General features: G+C 37.4%; 1 protein-coding gene across 4 annotated transcripts in view; it reads left to right on the top strand.

Annotated features, from left to right (window-relative positions):
* Positions 1 to 18,223, top strand: part of ATR (ATR serine/threonine kinase) — a 158,750-nt gene that overhangs the window by 70,345 nt on the left and 70,182 nt on the right. For all 4 annotated transcript variants that reach the window (XM_053598573.1, XM_053598574.1, XM_053598575.1 and 1 more), the window contains 6 exons: positions 1,444 to 1,564; positions 3,224 to 3,361; positions 6,096 to 6,306; positions 10,912 to 11,069; positions 14,238 to 14,402; positions 16,741 to 16,832. In XM_053598573.1, coding sequence (XP_053454548.1) covers positions 1,444 to 1,564; positions 3,224 to 3,361; positions 6,096 to 6,306; positions 10,912 to 11,069; positions 14,238 to 14,402; positions 16,741 to 16,832 — 885 coding nt within the window. The remainder of the gene's footprint in view (positions 1 to 1,443; positions 1,565 to 3,223; positions 3,362 to 6,095; positions 6,307 to 10,911; positions 11,070 to 14,237; positions 14,403 to 16,740; positions 16,833 to 18,223) is intronic.

Genomic DNA, 18,223 nt, shown 5'->3' with positions numbered 1-18,223 from the left:
TTTCCTAAATTTTTACTGATGATTCAAAAGGAATTTATGCCCCTCAAGTAATCCTAGACATATGTAGTAGTAAGATGAGAGCTACTTGAACATGTTTAAACGTTAATGCTAAGGAGCATACAGAAAGGGTCATGTTGAAGTAAAGTAAAAGAAAAATGATAATTGATATAATAAAGACCCCCATGTAGCACCCAGAATGTGAGAGCCAAAACTTAGAAGGATTTTTGTGCGACATAAGAGGTCCACTGACACTGAAGACTAAGAACATACAGTATTGCACTACTCTTGTAAGGTGGTTAGTGATTTTCTTGTCTCAGTGCAGTGGCCTGAGTATCATTTCAGTAAAGGGAGGCACATGGATTGATTCAAGGTTAGGAGTTTAACAAATGGGTACAGCTAGTAAAGACAGTGGCAATAGAGTGGCCAAAGCAGGATAAGGACTTTTTTGCTTATCTGTGGTGTCAGATATTGTGAAAAGTAAGCACAGACCTTTTTTTTGCTAATTAGCTTTTCTTAGTATTTGTGTATTTAATGTGTGGCTGAAAACAACTTTAATAAGTGTTGTTATTGTCCACTGTGTGACAGAGAGAAGAAAAGGTTAGACACCCTAGGCTAGAGACTATTATCAAGAGAAGGTTATAAGTGAAGGACCATAGAAATTATGTTCATTGGTAATGTACAAAATGTGGACATAGAATGAGATGTCTAAATTATTGATTTTGGAGTGAAGAAATTATTTGTATTAGCAAAGGAGCCCTGACTGTTGAATAGAGGAGAAAGTCATTTGGAAGTTTTGAGTTTGAGTAAGCACTCTAGCCAGACGTGGAAATCATGTGGGATGATAGTAAGACTTGGGCAAGAAAGAAAACACTGGGCAATGTCCTAAAGTTATCAGTGAGTTTGGTAATGATCAAGTTTGGTAGATGCCCACAATGAGGAGTAGAAAATAGAGTACCTAGGTGGCTTGAACTTCAAAGAAATAGGTCTTTTTTATGCGAGAATGGAGTTGGAAGGACCTAAGGAGGAGATGGCCAACTCAAATTCTTAGAAGTGCTTGGGATGTACAAGTATGGCCTCTCATTCACCCTTAAGAATGATACTGGACAAGTGGTATCTTTAACCAGATTTCAGTAAAGGCAAGGCAGTACTGTGGTAGTCAGTGAAGGAGTTAATACAATTTTTTTCTTCCTTTCTTTTCCTTCCTTTTTCCTCTTTCCTTCCTTCTTCCCTCCCTCTCTCCCTCTCTGCCCTTTCTTAGTAAACAGGATCAGTCCTCCTCTGTCACATAGGCTAAAAAGTACAGTAGTGCAGTCATAGCTCACTGTAGCCTCAAACTCTTAGGCTCAAGTGATCCTCCTCCCTTAGCCACCTAATTTCTTATATTTTCTTTACTAAACTAAACTGATCATATATTTTTTAATAAAAAAAATTTCAAAATTACAGGTATAAGAGCTCTCAGAAGTCAACAGATTGGTCTGGAGTAAAGAAGCCAATTTACTTAAGTGAATTAGGTAATAACTTTGCAGAATGGTCAGCATCTTGGGCAGGTTATCTCATAACAAAGGTAAGGAACCCTCTTCAGAATTTCAGTTAATTTCAGAATTAACTGAATGGAAATTCTAAAGAAAATCAGCACACACAATAGGAATTGAAATATCTATGCTCCTAATGATAGAATTTTAAAGAAAATGTTTACTAATTAGTAGTAATTTTTTAATATTAATAAATAATAGTTTCTAAGTAAAGAGGTAATAAATGGTCTTAATGAAGAAAATTACCATGATCTTAATTTTTTTGTAAAATATCTTATTACATTATGTCTGTTCATTTTATATTGTAAAATAATACTATTTAAAAGGATGTACGTGCTAAATCATAGTTTTTTACATAATAAAAAATATTGTCCTTTAATGCCTTCTAAAAGAAGATATATCATATAGACATTCTCTAAAATAAAAATAAAGATTTTTTTTTTTTTTTTTTTTTTTTGGTAGAGACAGAGTCTCACTTTATGGCTCTTGGTAGAGTGCCATGGCATCACACAGCTCACAGCAACCTCCAACTCCTGGGCTTAAGCGATTCTCTTGCCTCAGCCTCCCGAGTAGCTGGGACTACAGGCGCCCGCCACAACGCCCGGCTATTTTTTGGTTTGCAGTTCAGCCGGGGCCGGGTTTGAACCCGCCACCCTCGGTATATGGGGCCGGCGCCTTACCGATTGAGCCACAGGCGCCGCCCTAAAATAAAGATATTTTAAAATGCAATTTCATGGAAAGACAGAGGTATATTTCTGATATTTCCATATAGTGATATTTTTATGTACCTGACCCTGAGAAAAATGTTTAAGGCATATTTAAAATTTATAACTTTTAATTTTAATTCACATTTCTGTTAGTACTTTTAAATATTATAATAATTCATAGCTGAGAATTTCAAGAAGTTTTCTGTCTTTTTTATGAACACATTGGAAATATAATGTATGAAATATGGAATACTGTTAAATTAACTACTTCTATCTTTGGTATCTTTTATTTTAGTATTTTTGGTTTTAAGTAAAGGTTTTATATTTGAAGAAAAAAACTTTAAAACTTTATGAGTTCTTTTTTTTCTTTTTTTTTTGGTTTTTGGCCGGGGCTAGGTTTGAACCTGCCACCTCTGGCATATGGGACCGGCACCCTACTCCTTGAGCCACAGGCGCCACCCACTTTATGAGTTCTTTAAAGTTAGTAAATCAAAGATAGGTAATACCAAGAAAATTTGACTTTAGCTGTAAGTAATGTAATAAAGTCTAATTTAATTTTAAATTAATTTCAAAATTTTAATTAAAAAAACGTTTTTAAAAGTACTCTGTTATGGGCTCAGCGCCCATAGCACAGTGGTTACCGTGCCAGCCACATGCATCGAGGCTGGTGGGGTTCGACCCCAGCCCAAGCCAGCTAAACAACAATGACAACTGTAACAAGGAAATAGCTGGGCGTTGTGGCGGACCCCTGTAGTCTCAGCTACTTGGGAGGCTGAGGCAAGAGAATCTCATAAGCCCATGAGTTTGAGGTTACTGTGAGCTATGACGCCACAACACTCTACCGAGGGCAACATAATGAGACTCTGTTCCAAATTTTAGAAAAAGTACTCTATTATGATATATTATCACATATGTTACTTTTTGACATTTAATCAGAAAAATATATAAAACTATTTACTGTCCCTATAACATCTGTGTTTATAGGTTCGGCATGAACTTGCTAGTAAAATCTTCACCTGTTGTAGCATTATGATGAAGCATGATTTCAAGGTGACCATCTATCTTCTTCCACATATTTTGGTGTATGTCTTGTTGGGTTGTAATCAAGAAGATCAGCAGGAGGTGAGAGGAATCATTTTATTTGTTTTCTGATCATCTGAAACTTTTTTCCAGTGTAATTAATATTTGAAAGGCTACATATTACTAGGAAATGTACAGTAAGTATGTTCATGTACATATCAAAAAGCAAAAGATCCTGCAACCCCAGGAAGTATTATTGATGTGAGGTGTAGCTTTTCTAGAACTTTTTTTCAATGGTGGCATCTTCTTATAAGTGTTGTTCTGCAACTTGTTTGTATTTTTGTTTGTTTGTTTACCAATATGTAAAGAACTATCCTTTCTTTAAGTACTGCATAATATAATACTGCCAAAATGTAGTTGTCCCACAGCTTAACTATTGCCATAATAATGATTATTTAGATGCTAATTCTTTACTTTTACAAACAGTACTATGCTAAATATCATTGCAGTGCTTACTTTTGAAAGTGTTCAAACATAGGTCTCTAGGGTAGATAGATACTTGAAAGTAGAGGTTGTGTAACATGGACGTTTAAAAAAATTTTTTTTTATTTTTAAACTTTTTCTTTTTTCTTTTGGTAGAGACAGAGTCTCACTTTATGGCCCTCAGTAGAGAGCCATGGCATCACACAGCTCACAGCAACCTCCAACTCCTGGGCTAAGTGATTCTCTTGCCTCAGCCTCCCGAGTAGCTGGGACTACAGACGCCCACCACAACGCCTGGCTATTTGGTTGCAGTTTGGCCGGGGCTGGGTTTGAACCCGCCACCCTCGGTATATGGGGCTGGCGCCTTACTAAACTTTTTTTTATTAAATCATAGCTGTGTATATTAATGTAATCGTGGAGTACAAAGTGCTGGTTTTATATACAATTTAAAATATTTTCATCAAACTGGTTAACATAGCCTTCACAGCATTTGCTTAGTTATTGTGTTAAGACATTTATATTCTACATTTAGTAAATTTCACATGTACCCTTGTAAGATTCACTATGGACATTTAAAATTTGATTAAGACTGCAAAATTGTACTGACTTACAGACCTATTAGCAGTTCATGAATGTATCCAGTTTTCACACACTTGCCAATACTTGCTATCTTTAAATGTTTACATTTTAGGCAACATAATAAGTTTAAAAAAGGATATTTTATTATTTAACTTACATTTTCAATATTACTTATAAGGTTATGTTCATTGGCCATTTGGGTTACTTTTTTATTTGAGAGAGGGAGTCTTGCTCTGTCACCCCAGTAGAGTAGAAGCACATGATTGTAGCTCGCTGCAACCTCCAACTCCTAGGCTCAAGCAATCCTCCCATTTCAGCCTCTGGAGTAGCTGGGAGCATAGGATGCACTACCATACCCAGCTAATTTTTTCTATTTTTGGTAGAGATAGGGGTCTTGCTCTTGCTCAGGCTGGTCTTCGATTCCTGACTTCAAGTGATCCTCCCCCTCAGCCTTCCAGAGTACAAGATTATAGGTATGAGCAACCATACGCAGCCTTGGGTTACTTTTTTTTTTTTTTATTAAATCATAGCTGTGTACATTGATATGATCATGGGGCATCATACACTAGCTTCACAGACTGTTTGACACACTTTTATCACACTGGTTAACATAGCCTTCCTGGCATTCTCTTAGTTACTGTGCTAAGACACTTAACGTTTCATATATACCCTTGTAAGATGCACCGCAGGTGTAATCCCACCAATCCTCCTCCCTCTATCCACCTCCCCCCTCCCTTCCCTCCCGTTTCCCCTTCCCCCAAGTGCCCATCGATCCACGAATGGATTAATAAATAGTGGTATATGTACACCATGGAATATTATGCAGCCTTAAAGAAAGATGGAGACTTTACCTCTTTCATGTTTACATGGATGGAGCTGGAACATATTCTTCTTAGTAAAGTATCTCAAGAATGGAAGAAAAAGTACCCAATGTACTCAGCCTTACTATGAAACTAATTTAGGGCTTTCACATGAAACCTATAACCCAGTTACAACCTTGGGTTACTTTTATCTGGAATCTCTGTTCATATCCTTTGCCTATTTGGTGTGTGTATCTTTTTATTTTTTTGTCTCACTTTGTCTCCTGGGTAGAGGGCCATGGCGTCATAAGCTTACAGCAATCTCAATCTCTTGGGCTCAAGCGATCCTCTTGCCTCAGCCTCTCAAGTAGCTGGGACTACAGGCACCCACCACAACACCTGGCTAGTTTTAAAGATGGGGTCTTGCTCTTGCTCAGGCTGGTCTCCAACTCTTGAACTCAGGCAATCCACCTACCTTGACCTCCTCCCAGTGTGCTAGGATTACAGGAGTGAGCCACTGCGCCCAGCCTTATGAATCTTTTAAAGATTACGAATTCTAAGCCTTTCATGTGATGCTTTCTCTTATCCAGTGTCCTAAACCTATTTTCCTACATTTTTCTTTTAATCCTCTGTGTTTACCTTTAGTCCTTCAATTACTCTGACATCAGTTTTTAAAGATAGTGTAGGATAGTACTCTTAAGATTTTTTTATGATTAGTTAACAATGTTTCATTATCATTCCTGGAATAATCTTAAGATTTTAAAAGATTTCTTTTTATATATTTTTTAATGACTTGAGCAGATTTTCTTTTTAGAATAACATTTGATTGGTTTAATTATAGATCAGAAAGATCATTTATTATCGATCAGTCATGTGTCTTTTTCTTTTGAAAATTGTTGCCTTAGTCTTATATGTCATATAATAGTAAACTGGTTATACAGACGTATTATTAACCATAAAATGATTTCTCTTAGGTCTATGCAGAAATTATGGCAGTTCTAAAGCATGACGATCAGCATACCATAAGTACCCAGGATAGTGCGTCTGATCTGTGTCAACTCAGTACACAGACTGTGTTCTCCATGCTTGACCATCTCACACAATGGGCAAGGCACAAATTTCAGGCACTGAATGCTGAGAAATTTTCACAGAGCAAATCAAACAGAGATAAGGTAGACTCAGTGGGTAAGTTATAACTTCTGTTTATTTTCTTCCTTTTACTGTTTACCAATAGTATCAATTCTATAATTTAAGCATTAACTTTAAAAACAACTGTTTTTGTGTGTTTTCTTAAATGGCAATAGTGTGGGCTTTCTGACTATTCACTGCTTTGGACAAGATACATACCTAATTTTTCATTGTGTAAAATGGGGTTAATGTTATCTCCATTAGAAATTGTTGTATTAAATGAGATCATGAATATATAAAGTGTGAAATAAAGGCATGTTTTGTTTTTTTTTTTTGTGGTTTTTGGCCAGGGCTAGGTTTGAACCTGCCACCTCTGGCATATGGGACCGGCGCTCTACTCCTTGAGCCACAGGCGCCACCAAGGCATGTTTTTAATATTGTTAGTAACTCACCTTTCCCTGCTAACCCAATTCCTTCTTGTCCCATCAGTATATTGTGCTTTTGTGTGTATGTGAGGTCCAAGAGTTCATTGGTCCTTATTCACTTGTGAAATATTCTTTGCAGTCGGGCGGCGCCTGTGGCTCAGTGAGTAGGGCGCCAGCCCCATATGCCGAAGGTGGCGGGTTCAAACCCAGCCCCGGCCAAACTGCAACCAAAAAAGAAAAAAATAGCCGGGCGTTGTGGCGGGCGCCTGTAGTCCCAGCTGCTCGGGAGGCTGTAAAAAAAAAAGAAATATTCTTTGCAGTCTTTTTCATGTTTAAGTTTTAAATTTCTAAAGACATTTTAATTTCATTTATTTCATGACCTACAGAGAAGCTATTTTTATTTTTTCCCCCTATTTCTGGTAGTGTTTGATATCCAGCAGGCTCTTCAGACATGGTTACTCTGTGTTACCGCACTACCCCCTGCTATACTGACTACTGTGCTATTTTTATCTGTGCTATTACAGCTTCCACTAATGTGACAAGAAGAAGAATCTTATTAGAGTTAGCAACTACATTTGCTAATTTGTCCCTATGATACATACATTTGGTGAGAAGAATTATATTCATTACACACTAATAGATACTCTTACTGTCTTTGAACCTTCTTTTTTTTTTTTCATTCTTTCAGTAGAAAGAATGTTTCTTTACACGTTAGCCATTCTCATGGACTTCACCTATTGTTCCCACGTAGTCTTTGCAGTTTTTGGCCAGGGCCGGGTTTGAACCCGCCACCTCTGGTATATGGGGGTGGCGCCCTACTCCTTGAGCCACAGGAGCCACCCGTTCCCATGTAGTCTTTAAGAATAATTGAAAAATTGACTATCTAATAATCCTTAAAGAGACCTTCACTTACTCAGTCCTCAATTAGTGAACATCTTCCTCTTGTCCATATCCCTGTGAAAGTACATATGCTTCTGTTGTTAAGTGCAATAGTTTATTATTTTTGTAAAATTTTCTGGACTTGGAAATAATTATTTGTTATGGGGGATATTTTTCTCTGGAATATAGCTAATTTTATATTTTCCATTTAACAATTATATGCTTCTATTTCTGCATGAGAGAATGGTGCTATAAACTATACACTAACTCTAATGTCACCATTTTCATTAATACTATAATTTCTAGCTTTTCAGAATGACATAATTCAAATACACAATAACTTTGACATTTTTCATAATTTGAAATTATCTACAAAATTTGATGTAAATAAAGAACTCATTTTAAATATAATTTCCTTTAAATATACTACCTTATTTATATTTTGAATGAATTTATTTCTGTCTCCTGTTTTTTATATTTTTTCGTGAATCATTATTAAAACTTAAAGGTTTTACAATAAAGATTCTGTAAGAGTCTAGGGAAAACACTTGAAGAATCTGGCCTGGGATAAAACTTTATGAGGAAGACCCACACCCCCACCCTCGCAATCGCAGCAACACCAAAAATAAATAACTGGGATTTGTTCACGCTAAAAAGCTTTTGGACACCTAAGGGTACCACAAACAGAACAAACAGACAGCCTTTGGAATGGGAGAAAATTTTTGCGTGTTATGAATCTGACAAAGGCCTGATAAGCAGAATCTATAGAGAACTCAAATTAAATAATAAGAAAAGTACAAACAACCCTGTCTATAAATGGGCAAGAGATTTGAACAGAACCTTCTCTGAGGATGACCAGATGAATGGCCAACAACACATGAAAAAATGCTCATCTTTAATCATCAGAAAAATGCAAATTAAAACCACTCTGAGATATCACCTAACCCCAGCAAGATTAGCCCACATCACAAAGTCCCAAAGCACCAGATGCTGGCGTGGATGTGGAGAAAGGAACACTTCTGCACTGCTGGTGGGATTGCAAACTAAAACAGCCTTTTTGGAGAGAAGTCTGAAGAATCCTCAAAGATCTAAAAGAATCCTCAAAGACCTAAAAGTAGACCTTCTGTTTGACCCTGCAATCCCATTACTAGGTATCTACCCAGAAGAGTAAAAATCATTTTACCACAAAGACATTTGCACTAGAATGTTTATTGTGACTCAATTCGTAACTGCCAAGTGATGGTAGTAATCTAAGTGGCCATCAACCCATGAATGGATTGACAAACTGTGGTATATGTATACCATGGAATACTATTCAGCCATTAAAAAAAATGGAGACTTCACATCTTTTACATTTACCTGGATGGAGTTGAAATACATTCTTCTTAGTAAAATATCACAAGAATGGAAAAATAAATATCCAGTTTACTCCATACTAATATGAAATCAATATGTAAACAATTACATGCTCATAAGAACAATGAAACACTAATATAGTCCAGTTCAGGAGTCTAGGGAAGCAGGAGGTGGGAGGGGGGAGGACATGAGGCAGGATCTCACCTAATAAGCACATTGTGAGGGTGTATAACACGCCCCCTGGGTAAGGGGCTCTTCTACAAATGGAACTTTACCCGGGAAGTGAGAACAATGTAACCTAAAAATTGTACCCTCATGGCTCAGTGCCCGTAGCTCAGTGAGTAGAGCACTAGCCACATACACTGAGGCTGGAGGGTTCGGGCCCATCCCCAGCCTGCTAAACAACAATGACAACTCTAACCAAAATATATCTGGGTATTGTGGCAGGCGTCTGTGTTCCCAGCTACTTGGAAGGCCAAGGCAAGAGAATCACTTAAGCCCAAGAGTTTGAGGTTGTTGTGAGCTGTGACACAATGGCACTCTACTGAGGGCAACATAGTGAGACTCTGTCTCCAAAAAAAAAATTGTACCCTCATATGAATTTGAAAAATTAAAAAAAAAAAACTAAAAAAATTAGAAAAAAAAGAAAAGATGTGGCATCAACCCAAGTGCCCATCAATTCTTTTTTTTTTTTTGCAGTTTTTAGCCAGGGCTGGGCTTGAACCCGCCACCTCTGGCATATGGGGCCAGGCCCATCAATTCTTGAGTGGGAGTGGATTAAGAAAATGTTGTATGTGTATACCATGGAGTACTATTTAGCCATTAAAAAGATGGATTAGGGCGGCGCCTTTGGCTCAGTCAGTAAGGCGCCAGCCCCATATACCAAGGGTGGCAGGTTCAAACCCAGCCCTGGCTGAACTGCAACCAAAAAATAGCTGGGCGTTGTGGCGGGTGTCTGTAGTCCCAGCTACTCGGGAAGCCGAGGCAAGAGAATCGCTTAAGCCCAGGAGTTGGAGGTTGCTGTGAGCTGTGTGATGCCATGGCACTCTACCGAGGGCCATAAAGTGAGACTGTCTCTACAAAAAAAAAAAAAAAGATGGATTAATACCTTGTCAACAAAAAAAAACTTAAAAGTTTTAAAGAAAAATTCATAGACTTATCTTCATTTAGAAGTTTTTAATTTATGTCTTTTCTTAGACTTGAAAAATTATTCTAAAGTAAGAACTCTTAGAAAGCACTTCAATTTCCATTGTAGTAGCTAAATTGAAAATTTCTCTACATGTGTAACACAATAAAAATGAGTGGATAACCAAAGAATTGTAAACTTCAAAATAAAAAAGCTATTTCCATACTAAATATCAATAGCTACATTGTATCAGTAATGTAATCAGTAAAAACTTACCTTGTATCTTTTGTGTCATCTTTATATCTTTTAAACATTTAATAATAGATTGATATTGAATTCTCACAACAACATTGTAAGGAAGACAAGACCAGGAGTAATATTTCTCTATTTTATAGATCAAAAAATAAAAGCTCCATAAATTAAAATGTCCAAATCCTGGCACTCTGGGAGGCTGAGGTAGGTGGATTGCTTGAGCTGAGGAGTTCGAGACCAGCCTGAGCAAGAGCGAGCCTCCATCTCTATTAAAATAGAAAAAAAAACTAGCTACTCAGGAGTCTGAGGCAAGAGGATTGCTTAATGCGAGAGTTTGAGGTTTCTGTGAGCTATGATGCCATGGTACTCAGGGCTATGGAGTAAGACTCTGTCTCAAAAATTAAATAAACGAAATAAAATAAACTGTCCAAAGCAGGGTAAGTAATAATGGTAGAGTTAGATTAAGACCCTTGGAGCAATCATCCTGTTGTTAGTTATATTCTAAATATGATATCCTAATATATTTGGGTTAATTTAGTGAAGTAAATTGAACTTAAATACTTGAATTGAAATTTTAAAATATTCATCTTAAAAATCTTTTCAATTTTTTTTTTTATAATCTAGACTATCAGAGTGTAACTCGTTTTCTAGACCTCATACCTCAGGATACTCTGGCAGTGGCTTCCTTTCGCTCCAGAGCATACACGCGAGCTGTCATGCACTTTGAATCATTTATTACAGAAAAGAAGCAAAATATTCAAGAACATCTTGGATTTTTACAGGTTTGCAATTAATATAATGCATTTAATAATGAAAATTAATACCAGTCTTTTGTGATTATGTTGTTCATTGTGTTGAGCATTTTATTGAGCATTCTATATTTATAAGTACCTTAAAAGCTTATAGATAAGTGGGGGAGAAACAAATCAATTTGGTATAACATCTTAAGTACAGTGACAGTGATGTAGATGTGTCCTGAGGGAGGACACATCTCATCCTCTATGTGCAGTGCAGTGGGAGTTGGGAGTGAGTGAACCAGGGGTCAGGAATGGCTTCTGAGATGGTATCATGAAGACTGAATGAGTGTTAGAGAGGCACAACATTCTAAGCCAGTGGTTCTCAACCTTCCTAATGCTGTGGCCCTTTAACACAGTTCCTGTGGGTTGCGACCCTTAGGTTGAGAACCTATTAAGCAGAGGCATCCCAGTGTAATTGAGAAAGAGCATGGTATATGCTAAAGAGTTTTGGAATGGCAAAGGAAAGGTTAAGTTGCTCAAGCTTCTTAGAGGATGTGAACTAGAGAAGTGTTATGGTCATCATAGCATTTTAGGTAATTGCCTGTGGCAATTGAGGAAGAGTTTGAAAGGGCTATCATTCAAGAAATTACTATTCTTGTTGTGAGAAGGGTGGGCCTGAATTTGGAGGTGGGTATGTGAGGGGATGCACCTGTTATACCAGGTATTAGTCTTGAGAATAGTGGTGAATTAATGGTTTAGGTGATGTTTTGACTTGGTAGGGAAGAAAAGAAAGGGCAGATGGGGATAATATAGTGAGATTAAATAGGAGATCAAGGGCCAGACATAGTGGTTCATGCCTGTAATCCTAGCACTCTGGGGGGCCAAGGTGGGTGGATTGCGTGAGCTCACTAGTTTGAGACCAGCCTGATCAAGAGCAAGACCCGTCTCTACTAAAAATAGAAAAGTGAGCCAGGTGTCAAGGTAGGCACTTATAATCCTAGCTACTTGGGAGGCTGAGGCAATAAGATTGCTTGAGCCCAGGAGTTTAGGTTGCTGTGTGCTATGACACCACAGCACTCCACCTAGGACCACAGGGTGAGACTCCGTTTCAACAACAACAACAAAATAGGAGATCCAGATTGGTGGGCTTTTCAGATCAAAAACTAAAGTGTGATTAAAGAACTGGAAAATTCGTAGCTTGTAGTCTTATGAAGAATATTAGCCATTTCCTGTCTTTGTATTCATCTATATCTAGCTTTGAGTCTCTGGCTAATTCCTTAGAAGAATGTTTGGCTCCCTTGACTTGACTTTCTCCCATTATGGTATTCTAACTTTGTAAAACTCCTGTCATGTAAGCAGCTGAATGTCACTAGAGAAAAACAAGACAGTGAGTTTTTGTAGTAAGCCTACTTCTTCACTTGTCAAGAAGACTATCTCTTACTTTCTCTGGTTCCCTGCTTCTAAGAACCTCATTCTCAATTGAGGATCTTTCGTCATCAATCGTCAGGAAAACATGAACCTGGTGTCTGCCAAATCTGCAAATGTGCACCATCTATACCACATTCCTTCTTCCCTTCTGTTATTCCTAAGGAAGGATTCCTTCCTGTCGAAATTCAGTCCTTCTACTTGTGTTCTTAAATCCAAGGGTTTAACTCCTTCAAATATTCCTTCTTTCTCTAGTATCATTAATTTTTCTTCTGAAGTGGAGTGTATAGAGCATACAAACATGCTTTAGTATCGCTTATCTTAATTTTTTATAATTCCCTTGATCTTAAATTCTTCAGGTGCTTGCCATCTCTGTTTCACAGCCAGTTTTTGAAAGAAATGCCTATCTTCTCTGTACTGTATTTGTGTCTTTATTCTTCATTCACTTTTGCCCATTTCTACAAGATTTCTCTTTCTTTCTTTTTTTTTTTTGAGACAGAGTCTCACTATGTTGCCCTCAGTTGAGTGCTATGGTGTCATAGTTCACAGCAACCTCAAACTCTTGATTTTAAGTGATTCTCTTGCCTCAGCCTCCCAAGTAGCTAGGACTACAGGCGCCCACCACAGTGCCAGCTATTTGTTGTGGTTTTTGTTGCCATTGTTGTTCAGCAGGCCTGGGCTGGGTTCAAACCACCAACCTTGGTGCAGGTGGCTGGTGTCCCACCCACTGAGCTGGGCACGGCCAAGACTTCTTTTTCTCTTCTGTTCTCTTGATTATATTCTTGCTAAGAAAATTTGGCCTCCCTGTCAAATCTCCATGAATGTTTCCCAGTCCTAATTGTTTTTTTTTTTTTTTTTTTGAGACAGAATCTCACTTTGTTGTTGTGACTAGAGTGCTATGGCATCATAGCTCACAGCAACCTCAAACTCTTGGGCTCAAGTGATCCTTTTGCCTCAGTTTTTCATTTTTAGTAGAGACAGGGTCTCTTGCTCAGGCTGGTCTTGAATTCGTGAGCTCAGGTGATCCACCCCCCTGGGCCTCCCAGAGTGCTAGGATTATAGGCATGAACCAGTGTACCCAGTCTAGTCCTGATTTTTTTAAGTGCACAGTATCATTTGACCACTCCTTTCTTATTAGTTGCTTTTCTCTCACAGTTTCTGGGATATTTTATTTCCCAGGTTTCTTACAACTTCTCTTGTTTCTCCTCTCTTCATTTACTAGCTCTTCCTCATCAATAATTGTAAAAGCTCAAGTCTGTTCTCTCTGTCTTCTTTTTTTCCTATTTATTTCCTATATCATCTTATCCTTTCCCCTATCTTTAAAGACTGTCTTTGTGCTAATTGTGTCCCAAGCTTGAGTATCTCCTATGAACTCAGATTGATGTCTTGGGTTTCTCAAAGGCATCTGAATAGTAATATATAAAAAATTCATTTAAATGTTTAAAACCTTTTAAATGCAGTAAGATACTTATAAACTGTACTCAACAGAATCTATTATCAATTGGATTCAAAGAGAGTTTCAGGACCTTGAGTTTCTTTACAACCATCATGGTCACTAACAGTTGCTGATGCAGATTTGTATATAAGTGGAGTAAGAATGTTGAGGTAATAGAATGCCTGGAAATAAGTTTATAATTTTACCATGTCTCTATCTTGAAATAAGTACTTTATTGTTATTCTGAGGCAGAATTTCTCATATGCTCTTTTTATATGAAGTGGTGATTTGATAGTTTTATTTCCAGTTGTGCTTTTCCTCTCATTTGATTATTTTTTAATCATTGAACAAAGAAACTGTATGCTGCTATGCATGAACCAGATGGAGTAGCTGGAGTAAGTACGATTCGAAAAGCAGAACCATCTCTAAAAGAACAGATCCTTGAACATGAAAGCATTGGTTTGCTGAGGGATGCCACTGCCTGTTATGACAGAGCTATTCAGCTAGAACCAGACCAGGTAAGATAATAATTGAAAGACAGCATAATGAAAAAAGCCCTGAATAAGAATTCTGGAGATCTTTGTTTCAATACTGTCTTTATCAGTGTCTCAGTGTGTCTGGAAAATATTTTACCCTCTTTGAGTTTGTGTTTCCTGACACATAAAGTTAGAGACTTTTGCTAGATGTCAAAAATCCCTTCCAATGCCAAATTTCTATGATTTTAGATATCCCCCCAAATGAATGAGATTTATTGTAGACTATATTTTTAATAAAATGTACGTTTAGTACACTTACCTCTAAAATTTATATAATTTTAGTGTGCTATTTAAAGTATAAGCCACACATTAGTTTTTAGTAATAGTGATTCCCTGTAGCCTGAGAAACATTTTCTTTTTCTTTCCTTTTCTGTTTTTTTTTGTTTGTTTGTTTGTTTTCTTTTGAGACAGCGTCTCACTTTAGTCACCTTGAGCTCAGCCTATCCACCCGCCTTGGCCTCCCAGAGGGCTAGTACTATAGGCCTGAGCCACCATGCCCAGCAGGAAACTTTATTTCACACTCCCACTCCACTCACTCACTCACATGCGAGTATCTGAAATGGTCACTGAGCTACCATTACTAATGGGAGTAAGTTGTCTGTGGGGCAAGAAAACGGTTTTGAATCACGGATTTATAACCTTGCCTTTGATTCTCTCCAATTGTGGGTGTTTCGTTTGTCATATTTGACATGTTTAGTTTCTCAGGAGATCAATGCATAAGCCCTTTATTTTCATAATCTTTTTTTTTTTGTTTGTTTGTTTTTGAGACAAAGTCTCTCTTGATGCCCTTAGTAGAGTATTGTGACGTCATAGCTCAGAGCAACCTCAAACTTAAGCTCAAGTAATTCTCTTGCCTTAACCTCCCAAGTAGCTGGGACTACACGTGCATGCCGCAATATACATTTTATTTTATTTTGTTTATTTTATTTTTTGGAGATTTTTTGGAGATTAATTTTTAAGAATATTGCATATTGCATATTTTTTGGAGACAGAGTGTCGCTTTGTCACCCTTGGTAGAGTCCCATGGCGTCATAGCTCACAGTAACCTCAAACTCCTAGGCTCAAGCTGTTCTCTTGCCTGAGTCTCCCAAGTAGCGGACTGTCAGTGCCCTGCTATTTTTAAAGACGGAGTCTCACTCTTGCTCAGTAACACATTACTATGTTAAATATTTTTAAATTTTGAGATGGAGTCTGGAGCCCGTGAGGTCAGGCAGTCGACCTTTCTTGGCCTCCCAGAGTGCTAGGATTACAGATGAGAGTCATTGCACCTGGCCATAATCTTGTTTTTAATTTTAAAGAGTATTGGAACAGACACACTTGAATCATACCTTGGAGGCCAAGGCAGGAAGATTGTTTGAGGCCTAGGGTTTGAGGCCAGCTGAGGCAATACATCAAGAGCTCTTCTCTACAAAACATGAAAAATTATCCAGGCATAGAGGTGCATGTCTATAGTCCTAGTTACTCTGAAGCCTAAGTTGGGAGGATCACTTAAACCCAGAAGTTTGAGGCTGCAGTGAGCTGTGATCACTCCATAGGGCTCCAGCTGGGGTGACAGAGTGAGACTTTATCTCTAAAACAAAACAAAGAAGAATATTGCATAAATTGCTGTTGTATAATTGCATTTAACTGTTTAGTTATGAAACCCCAAAATCTATATTAATAACATTGGGACCTTTGAGTTTTAGTATTTATGTGAGGAATATGTACATATGACAGTTTTTAAATAAAATATTAAAGATATATTGGCTTGGCATCTGTAGCACAGTGGTTACGGTGCCAGCCACATACACCAAGGCTGGCAGGTTCGAATCCAGCCCGGGCCAGCTAAAATAACAATGACAACTGCAACAAAAAATAGCCGGGTATTGTGGTGGGTACCTGTAGTCCCAGCTACTTGGGAGGCTTAGGCAAGAGAATCACTTTAGCCCGAGAGTTTGAGGTTGCTGTGAGCTGTGACACCACAGCATTCTACCCAGGATGATAGCTTGAGACTCTGTCTCAAAAAAAAAAAAAAATTAAAGATATTGGATAATTTTTTAGTCATTACTTTTATATTTGATCTGAACCGAAAAGGAGACCGAATCTGAAAAAATATAATAAATTCAATCTGAGATTTTTTTAGGTTGTCTTCATTTATTTTTATTGTTTTAAATGTGTTGGGACCTTGATAGGGGATTCTGCCTTTCTTAATTTAAATTAAGAAAGGTAAGCACAGTTAGATAAATAGTGTTTTTAAAAGAATACTAGTTAAAGTGTTTTTGGTTCCCAAGATATATTTGAAGTAATAATTACTATGTTAAATTTATGTTTAAATTTCTAGATCATTCATTATCATGGTGTAGTGAAGTCCATGTTAGGTCTTGGTCAACTGTCTACTGTAATCACTCAGGTGAATGGAGTGCATGCTAACAGGTAATATTTATGTAAAAATGATTTTCTTTTATTCTATCTGAATTGGGAATTTTTAATTAATGAATTGGGTGACTTAATGTACACAAAATCAATGAAGTGTTTTTATGTATTTTCATGATGTTGGAGATAAGCACCAAAAGAAAGGTCTTTGGTTTTTTCACTAGTCAATCTACCACTTAACAGCTTATCTTTTGTCCAAAGAGTCACTCTTAAATTATGTTTCCTTTAAGATAGGAACCTTCCAGAACCCACTTGCTATTGGTGCAGCATATGGATATTTCTTTGGCTTCAGAGGACATCTATGTTCTACTTAGTATCAGTACCACTCATTGCCTATGCTGGAGGTCGGGGAGGGAACTTTGCAATTTATTTGTGGAATACCACTATAGACTGTGTGGGCTGATTTTACCCAAATGGGTAGATAAATATGAAAGCAGTATTTCCTAAAGAAAATGGATTTATGGGCGCAGCCCGTGGCTCACGGAGTAAGGCGCAGGCCCCTGTTATACCGTGGGTGTTGGTTCAAGCCCGGCACCCGCCAGAACTGGAAAACAAACAAACAAACAAAAAAAAAAGAAAAAGAAAATGGATTTATTATGGCAAAACAAATTATACAAAAAATAATACATATGTATGGCAAAGATTAAGTGTAATTGGTTCTTCCACTTTGGAGATTAATTGTAGAGGTTTGTTCTGCTCAAGTTCCAAAACTGTGATTCGTAAAGAGTACTATCTATGATGTCTGAGAGTAGGGAAGTTCACTGCTAGTCATATGGTCCCGGTAGTAAAATTTATGAAATGACAGGGTAACTTTGAAGAATAGAGAAAGGATTATTATATATATTTATATATACACACACACATATTACGTATATATATATATTTTTAGTACTTCACCATTTATAGATCTTTCACATACATTCTCCTTTGACCCTCACAACAACCCTGTGAGGCAGGCAGCACAGATATTCTTCTCATTTAACAGATGAGGAAGGTGAATCTCAAAGCAGTGAACTGATATGCCTAAGGCTGTACAGTTAGTGAATAATCTGTATTGTCATCAGTCTTTGGCCTAAAAATTCAGCACCCAACATCTCTTCATTACTTGGTCTATCTACTCCACAGGGATAACGAAGATAAAATGAATTCAAGTCTAGAAAAATACTTTGAGGGAAAAAAGCACTACATAATTATACCCACAGAGTATAATTTTCCACAATTTATGGCTCATTCCCCTTCTAATCCCAGCTTGTACATGAACCCAGAAAATGTGGTGTCAGAGTCCAGACTGGCACACACACAGGTATCTAAGGCAAAGTGGTAGCAAAGACGAGTTATTTGTTCTGCATTATATAAACAAAAGCAGAAGATTCATGGTAACCCATACAAAA

Source organism: Nycticebus coucang, chromosome 8 (genome assembly GCF_027406575.1).
Source record: "Nycticebus coucang isolate mNycCou1 chromosome 8, mNycCou1.pri, whole genome shotgun sequence".
Lineage (NCBI taxonomy): Eukaryota > Metazoa > Chordata > Mammalia > Primates > Lorisidae > Nycticebus > Nycticebus coucang.
The sequence above is the reverse complement of the archived record's forward strand: the minus strand, read 5'-3'. Positions and strand labels throughout refer to the sequence as shown.